Source organism: Pteropus alecto, unplaced genomic scaffold (genome assembly GCF_000325575.1).
Source record: "Pteropus alecto unplaced genomic scaffold, ASM32557v1 scaffold94, whole genome shotgun sequence".
NCBI classification, from domain to species: Eukaryota; Metazoa; Chordata; class Mammalia; order Chiroptera; family Pteropodidae; genus Pteropus; species Pteropus alecto.
In genome coordinates, this window is record NW_006437736.1 from 13,737,186 (window position 1) to 13,746,580 (window position 9,395).

Sequence of the window (9,395 nt, forward strand, 5' to 3'; positions counted from 1 at the left end):
TCCTTGTCAAATATCAGTTGACCATATGTGCATGGCTTTATTTCTCGGCTCTCAATTCTGTTCCATTGGTCTATGTGTCTGCAAATGAATTCCTTTTATGTCTTGCTTAAGTTTTGTTTGGCTTATTTACTCTAAGATTTGGTGTCTTTCATCAGTTCTGGGAAATTCTCAGCCCATATTTCTCAAATATTGCCTCTGCTCGATTCTCTCTCTTCCATGTCTTTCTGTCTCTGTCTCCCTCTCTTCTTTCCCACATTTAGACTTCACTTATTTTAAATCTTCTTACTCTGTTTTATGTGTCTGATCTTCTCCTCTCTATTTTCATCTGTTTGTTTCTCTGTACAATATTCCAGATAATTTCTTCTGACTTATTGTTCGCTTAACTAATTCTCTCTTTACCTGTTTAATCTGATGCAAAAATTTTAATTTCGACAAATATATTTTTCATTCACAGAAGTTATTTTGGGGTTTTAATAAATTTTCTATGCTCTTTTTTTTTTTTTAGCTCTTCATAGAGTCTTTAGTTCTTCATAGAGTGGTAGTTATATAGACTAGTATCTGATGTATCTACTATCAGAAGTAGTCTCTGTGTTTGCTTCAATAGTTTCTCTTGATTCTAGTTAATGGACCTTTGTGTCTGTTTATTGTTGATGATGTACTAGTCACTTTATAAAAAATATTCATAGAATTAATTTGAGGTCTAAGATGAAGATAATTTTCTCTACAGAGGGTTTTATTTTTCTTTTTAAAAATAATTTTATGGTATTATCAGTAGTGGTCCACCTTAGTACAAGTATAAAAACTGACATTATCTGGACAATCCAGGGATTCAGACTCTGAATCTAATCCTATGCAAGGGCATGCATATTTCGTATAAGGGCATGTCCTAGCCTATTGTGGAGAATGTCTTGTTAGATGTCTCATCTGGGTGTGTATTTGGGATTTGATTTATGCATCTTCACCATCAAAGGTCATAAAAAACACATTTTCTTGGATAGGCTGATCTCTGCAGGAAAGAAAGCACATCATGCTCCTGTATCTCAGTGTATTCCCATTTCCACTTCACATTTGTTCTGATTTTTCCTTCCTGCCTTATCAGGTCTTTAATAGTTTTAAGATAATTTTTAGTATATTTTATTCCACTTATTTATTTTCAGCAGAAGAGATAGCCTTAATAACCAAGCCTACTATTACTAAGAAACTCTCCTGGAATCATCTGCTTGTTTGTTTGTGTCACCAACTAGATATAAGCTATCTGAAGGAAAGAAAATTGTCTTATTATTTTCTATATTTATAGCACTTAGCCCAGGACTTGTTTCTCAATAAATAATTTTATTATTACTAAAAGTAGCTTTTTGTGTACTTCTAGGGTCCCATTTCAATCTTTAACTCTTACCTCAATGTCAGACTTTTAAAAAACTCAGAGTAAGCATCACAGGATGTTTCCTTTTTTTCTACTATATTCTTTACCTCCTTCCCATTTATCTCTATTTCCTTCCTAGAATGGACCTCCCCAAGTGCTATGATCTGAATTGTGCCCCTCCAAAATTCATATGTTGAAGTCCTAGCCCCCAATGTGACTGTCATTGGACATAGGGTCTATAGGAGGTAATTAAGGTTCAATAAGGTTGTAAGGCTGGGGCCCTAATCCAGTAGGACTGGTGGCCATATCAGGAGAGGAAAAGAGAGAGATATCTTTCTCTCCTTCCCTCCCTGTGCACAGGTACTGAGGAAAGGCCATGTGAGCACACAGCGAGATGCCAGTGGCCTACAAGCCAAGAGAAGATGTCTCAGAATAAAAATTACTTCTCTAGCACCTTGATTTTGGACTTTCCAGCCTCTGCCTCTGGAACTATAAGAAAATCAATAAATTTATGTTGTTTAAGTCACATAGTCTATGGTATTTTGTTGTGGTTGCCTGCCTGAGCAGACCAATATGCTAAGGTTCTTTTCAAGTTCAGCATCTTTCCAGATGGTTCCTTCTTTGATGATTCACTTTTATTTTCCAGAGCGGAAGCATATGGAGTCAGGAATAGACCTGAGCAGTGACCTTTGCGTATCTTTCTTGCAAAGGTACCCCGGGGACATAATCTATCCCTGATTAGATTATAAGAAAAAAAATTATCATTTTGATGACCCCAATTCAAAGCTGATGGAGATGATTCTAGGGCCTCAGAAAGCTCACTTCTCTGTTCCTGATAGAAAAGCAAGAACCTGGCTACTAAACGAGAAACAGATATGATGAGAGATGGTTTGGGTCTCAGTTCCAGGTAGGACCAATGTTGTAGAATTGGTCACTCAGGAAGAAATCTTACTTGGATGAAGCTTTTAAGCCACTCATATAGATCTCCATCCTACTGTTTTCTGACTCTGGAAGGAAACTCTAAATTAGTTATGTATTGCTGTGCAGCAAATTACTGCCAAACTTGGTAGCTTAAAACAGTAAACATCTAGAATCTCATAGCTTTTGTGGGTCAGGAATCTGGGCGTGGCTTATTTGAGTTCTCTGACTCATGATCTCTGACAAGGCTGCAATCATGTCAAGGTTCAGCTGGTGGTGAACACCATCCATACTTACTTACCTGTTGATTGGCAGCATTTAGGCCGTGGTGGTCAGTTTAGCTGAGAGCCTCAGTTCCTTGTTGGCTGTTGGTTAGAAGCCTCCCTCAATTCCTTGTCACATGGGTCTCGCCACACACAGCTCACAATACGACAGGTGGCTTCATCAGAGCAAGTAAATGAAAGAGCAAGGTAGGTCAATAAGAGAAAAACCAGGGTCTTCTTGAAACTGAATCTCTTAAGTGACATCTTATCACTTTTGTCAAATTCCACTTGTTAAATGCATATACTACTAGGGTCAGCCCATATTCAAGTGTGGGGGAGATTACATTAGGGTGTGAATACCAGGAGGCAGGGAGAACCAGGACATTTTACAGGCCGCTACCACACTGTTCTCTTTTCCAAAGATGATAGTGCTCCCTATGCGACAAAGAAGGAGAGGGAAGATTCCTCCACTGGCCTTGCGGGCCACGATCTGTAACTGAGATGGCGAAGCTGGGCCTCTACAAGCCTTAGGTATATCTACTGGGATGGACGCATCCAGAGTCCTCCCAAGGCCTGTCTTCAATGGTGTGCCTGGAGCTGGGTCCTACTGGCTTGTGAGACACAATTGTGTGCATCTCTTCCCAACTCCACGTTTAGTGATGCCACATTGGTAGCTTAATATTGGCCACAGTGGGAACACTTACACCACAGAAATAAACAAATGTTATACATCGGGGCTTTTTTATATTGTTGTTGCTACCTCAGAGAACTAGTTTTTAAATATTTACCAGCACAGCACTGCGTGGTGTCTTAAAACCTTTCCTGTGTCCTGTATTCTGTATGTCTCTCTTGCAGCTGTGGAGCCGAGGCTGAAGAATGGAGGCCACCGCTGTGAGGGGAGAGTGGAAGTGAAGTACCAAGGAAAATGGGGCACGTTGAGTGGTTATACCTACACGTTGGAGGATGCAACTGTGGTGTGCAGACAGCTGGAATGTGGAGATGCTGTTGTTATTTCCAGAGAGGCTCATTTTGGAGCAGGAGTTGGGCGCATTTGGCTTGCACGTCTAAATTGTAAAGGGACAGAATTGACTATCGATGATTGTAGACATACTTCTTTTCATAGGTATCGTTATGACTTTAGTCATAACTGGGATGACGGAGTAGTCTGCTCAGGTAAGGCCTGTCTGGTCTGGCAGGGGATCTGCAGAAGGAATAGCCTCAGGCTCATTCCCAGAATAACTGTGAGAATGCAGGATCACAGCCTTTAGAGCATACTTGGGTGAAGACCAGTCACACAGTGAATCCTAGAGTATTAGGTGCCCAAGGGAGCATAAGGGCTTGCTTGGCCATGGACAGTAATGGGTCCAGACCTATGAATCACTGGATCCTTCATCTCTGTGGTGTGTCATGAGAAGTAGGGAGGTGGGGTCAAAAGTTTCATATACAACTGAGTTATAGCTGTATGAATTAATTTCATCATGGTAGCTACTTGTATTCTTTCATGAGATGGTTAGTCAGGTATAGCCACAAGAGGGGACTTGGAAGAGACACAGGAAAAAAAAGTTTATTATACTCACAAGCCCTAGAGAGAGAGTCACTTAATGCCACAAGGGAGCCAAATGGGAAAATGCCAAAGAAGCAGGCTCATGCAAGCAAGTGGGAAGCAAAGAGAGAGAATGAAGACCCGTAGACAAATGACTTATATTGGGGGTCAGGGTGGAGTACACAAGCAAAAGGCATAAGGGGACTTCATTGGTATGTTTGAATGTTACTAGGTCATATCAGGGGAGGGCAAAAAGGGGGACTTGTGGCAGGAGTCAGCCTTATCACATTGGTGCACCTGGTCACCTGGGTGGAGTGCTCACAACCTGTTTGTCGGGGTGTTGAGGCAGCAGGAAAATGCGAAGTTTTAAAATTACAATACAGTAGCTGGAGCAAAGCAAATACTAGGTAGCGAAGCCAAGAGAACTATAAATGGCACACAAGAAGGGTTTAATACTGTCTTAGTGTATTGGACCTGTGCCAAATTGGAGGCAGTGAAGACAGCAATGAAACTGGAGTGTGAATGGGTGGTGTTAGTATTTGCCAGAGATGTTTCCAATTGTTATCACAATGGTTCATGAAATGTCCAAGACACTAATGCCATCAGAACAGCTTGACTTGAAGAAGATATCATCAGATATCACAGTGAATTCTATGGTACATGGTTGGGTATTAGGAAAGGGCTATCCCATTTGATGGGATGGTGGGGCAGGTGGAGACCTGAGCATTTTTGCAATAGGTTCTTAGCAGCCAAACAGACTCAGCTCTTAGCCAATCAGTTCTTTTGTGTTATGCATGAGGAAGATCACTGGAAAAGTGGTCTTTTTCAATCTTGCCTTCAGTAGATCTTCGAAGATACTAATTCAAGCCTCTAAAAAAAGAATTATATACAACTAATGAGTTTGGAGATAAGTATACATCTGTGAAACAATTACCATAATCTATGCCATAAACCTATCACCTCAAAAGTTTTCTTCCATCCTCATTATGATTATGATGATTATTATTAAAATTATCTTCAAGGGCATTGAGTTTCAATTAGGAGTTTTTGCTTTAAAAAAGCTGTTTTCTGTCATTTCAGTAATACTCCATATTGTCATGATGTCCTAATCTTGGTATCAACTGCAGATAAGCTGTGGAAACATTACAGGCTGACCTGTCTTATTTTGATAAATCAGTATCTGAGTAAAAAATGGAGTGTGTGATGTTGGAACTTTTAATGTTATCATCTTGAGAAAACTGATGCATATTTATTTGTTTATTTATTCATTTATTTATATGTATTGGGGTGACATTGGCTAATAAAATTATAGAGGTTTCAAGTATACAATTTAATATGTCATATGTATATTGCATTGTGTGTTCATCACTCAAAGCCAAATCTCCTGTCACCATATATTTAACCCTCTTTACCCTTATCTACTTCCTCTCTCTCTACTTTCCTTCTAGAAATCACTATACTCCTGTCTGTGTCTATGAGGTTTGTTTGTTGCTTTCAGTTTTATATCACACGTATAAGTGAAATCATATAGTTCTCAATTTTTTCTGACTTATTTTGCTAAGCATGATAATCTCAAGATCCATCCATCTTGACACAAATGACAATATTTCATATTTTTTATGGCTGAGTAATATTCCATTCTATATATGTACCACACATTCTTTATCAAATCATCTATCAAAAGACACTTCAATTATCTTAGCCACTGTGAATAATAATGTAATGAACACAGGGGTACACATATCTTTATGAATAAATGCTTTCAAATTTTTCTAGTAGATACCCAGAAGAAGGATTGCTGGGTCATGTGGTAACTCCATTCTTAAGTTTTTGAGGTCCCTCTATATTGTCTTCTATAGTGGCTGTACTGATTTACATTACCACCAGCAGTGTATGAAGGTTCCTTTTTCCCCACAACCTCTCCAATAATTGTTATTATTTGTCTTGTTGATAATAGCCATTCTAACAGGTGCGAGGTGGTATCTCATTATGCTTTTGATTTGCATTTCCCTAGTGAAACTGAGCATCTTTTTTATATCTATTGGCTATCCATTTGTATGTCTTCTTGGGAGAAGTGTCTGTTCAAGTCTTCAGTCCGTTTTTTAATCGGGTTGTTTGTTTTTTTGTTGTTGAGTTGTATGAGTTCTTTATACATTTTGTATATTAACTCCTTATTGGAGGTGTTGTTTGCAAATATCTTCTCCCATTCAGTTAGTTGCCTCCAATCCATGAGCACAAAATATCTTTCTATTTCATTGTGTCTTCTTCAATTTCTTTTAACTATGTCTTATAGTTTTCAGTGTATAAATCCTTCATATTCTTTGTTAAGTTTATTCCTAGGTATTTTATTCTTTTTGTTGCAATTGAAAATGGAATTGGTTTTTACATTTGTTTCTGAAGTTTCACTTTTTGCATATAGGAACACAATGAATTTTTTTACATTGATTTGTACCCTGCAACTTTATTATATTTGTTTATTGTTTCTAATAGCTTTTGGTGATGCCTTTAGGGGTTTCTATATAGAGAATCATATCATCTGAAAAAGTGACAATTTGACTTCTTCATTCGCAATTTGGATGCCTTTTGTTTCTTTCTCTTGCCTGATTGCTTTGGCTAAGACTTCTACTACTATACTGAATAACATTGGTGAAAGTGGGTATCCTTGTTTGTTCCTGATCTTAGAGGAAAAGCTTTTCATTTTTTACCATTGAGTGTGTTATTAGCTGAGGGTTTGTCACACGTGGGCTTTATTATGTTGAGGTACTTTCCTTCTATATCCATTTTATTGAGTGTTTTAATCATAAATAGGCGTTGTAGCTTGTCAAGTGCTTTTTCTGTGTCTATTGATATGATCATATGATTTTTATCCTTTATTTTATTAATGTGGTATATCACATTGATCGATTTGTGTATGTTGAATCATCCTTGTGCCCTTGGAATGAACACCACTAGATTGTGAGAAATTATCTTTTTAATGCATTGTTGTATTCAGTTTGCTTGTATTTTGTTTAGGATTATTGCATTTGTATCCATCAGAGATATTGGTCTGTTTTGTTCTTTTTTTATGTGTTATTCTTGCCAGGTTTTGGTATCATGGTACTGTGGGCCTTATAAAATGAGTTAGGAAGTATTACTTCTTCAATTTTTTGGAAAAGTTTGAGAAGAACAGATATTGAGTTATCTTTGAATGTTTGGTAGAATTCACTAATGAAGCTATCTTGTCCTGGACTTTTACTTTTGGGGAGGTTTTTAATGATTGTTTCATTTTATCTATTTATTTATTTATTTATTTATTTATTTATTTATTTATTTTTTACTGTTGATCTGTCTATTTAGATTTTCTAGTTTTTTGTGATTCAGTTTGGGAACATTATATGTTTCTAAGAACTTGTCTTTTTCTTCATGGTTATTGAATTTGGTGGCTACAGCCTTTCATAATATTCTTTTATAGTCCTTGTATTTCTTTGGTCTTTGGTGTCCATTGTAACTTCTTTTCTTTCATTTATGATTTTGTTTGAGTCTTTTTCATTTTTTCCTTGGTGAGTCTAGCCAGAGGTTTGTCAATTTTATTAATCTTTTCAAAGAACCAACTCTTTGTTGTATTAATGTTTTCTATCATCTTTTTGCTTTCTATTTTGTTTAATTCTGCTCTAAGTTTTATTATTTCCTTCCTTCTACTGACTCTGGGAAAAGCAAAGTTTGGAGACTTCTAATTTTGCCATCTTGCTGATGTCAGATAGCAATACAGACATCAGCAAGATGGTAGGATAAAAACTGATTACTATCACCCCTTAGCATTTGCTAATATTCCTGTATCTCAGAAGAAAACCTCTAGTAGGAAGTGATCAGCAAACTCAGCTGTCTTGTAAAAGCTCCCTGAGAACTCATTCTCTCCTAACTTTATTGACAAACCCTAGGGTTTCAACAGAGATGGATCAGATTAGCCTGTCTCTTTGTTATGATTCTCTGAACTTTTTTAATATCCAGACTTATCTTTCCAATTTAGATATTCTAAGATATTCTTGGAATTTTTTTGCTATCAAACATTATCAGAATAATAAAATATGAAACCACAAAAGTGGATTTGTTATAATGTCTATATTTCTAATTTTGTGCCATCGATATATGTATAAGTTGACATGCATTCATGGATACAGCCTTCATGATTTTCCCTATTCCCAGTCATTTGAGGATTGGCTCCTGAGAGAGAAACTGATCAGAATTTGAGCTCCATCTCAGGATGGCTTTTCTAACCTTTTGTGACTGATGGGTCTCTACCTTTTCATAGACTGTGTTCCTCTAGGTTGGTTCTGTTCTTCATACCTCTTCATTAAAGTTTGAATGCTTATGTATTGTGCAGTTTTTTAGGGCCCTGTAGATCATAGTTCCCTAGATGAGGACTTCACTTCTCTAACCAACTCCAAAATATATGTCCCTGGTATTCAGCCATTACAAATGATCCGTCTTTAGAAACTCATTCATAGAGTTCCCATTTTGACATTAATCATAAAATCCTCTCCCTATTTCCCCGGGAAAAGGAAAACTTTAACACCATTGTTTATGACATGTCACTTCTAATTGCCAACTTGTGATCATGAACACTCACTGGGTTTGATTTTTTTCTCTTAGGATTTATGCGTCTGGTTGGAGGGGATGGACCCTGCTCAGGGAGAGTAGAAGTGCATTCTGGAAGAGAGTGGATTCCAGTGTCTGGTGGGAACTTTACATTCCTCACTGCCCAGGTCATCTGTGCGGAGCTGGGGTGTGGCAAGGCTGTGTCTGTCCTGGGAAACCTACCAATCAGAGAGTCAGATGGACAGGTCTGGGCTGAAGAGTTCCGGTGTGTGGGGCAGGAGACAAATCTCTGGCTCTGCCCTAGAGTGCCTTGTCCAGGGGGCACTTGCCAGCACAGTGGAGCTGTTCAAGTTGTTTGTTCAGGTGAGATGTAGAACAGGGCTTTAACCTCCATGCATGCTCTGTTGGAGTAAGAAAAACATGAGATTTGGCTGAAATCCTCTCTTCTCTTACCAGCATACACAGAAGTTCGACTCATGAAAAATAGCACGTCTCAGTGTGAGGGACAAGTACAGATGAATATTTCTGGAGAATGGAGAATGCTCTGTGCTTCCCACTGGACTATGGCCAATGCCAATGTTGTTTGTCATCAGCTTGGCTGTGGAGTCGCCATCTCTACCCCAAAAGGAGCATACTTTGTGGAAGGAGGTGATCAGATCTGGAAAGCCCAATTTCACTGTTCAGGGGATGAGTCCTTCTTATGGAATTGCCCTATGACAGCCCTGGGCATTCC

General features: G+C 38.2%; 1 protein-coding gene across 1 annotated transcript in view; it reads left to right on the forward strand.

The window, feature by feature from the left end:
- LOC102893751 (antigen WC1.1) overlaps positions 1-9,395 on the forward strand; it is a 29,584-nt gene that overhangs the window by 4,897 nt on the left and 15,292 nt on the right. Inside the window, exons 2-4 of the mRNA XM_015591455.2 lie at positions 3,400-3,717; positions 8,717-9,025; positions 9,119-9,395. The exon at positions 9,119-9,395 is cut by the window's right edge and continues 41 nt beyond it. Coding sequence (XP_015446941.1) covers positions 3,400-3,717; positions 8,717-9,025; positions 9,119-9,395 — 904 coding nt within the window. The remainder of the gene's footprint in view (positions 1-3,399; positions 3,718-8,716; positions 9,026-9,118) is intronic.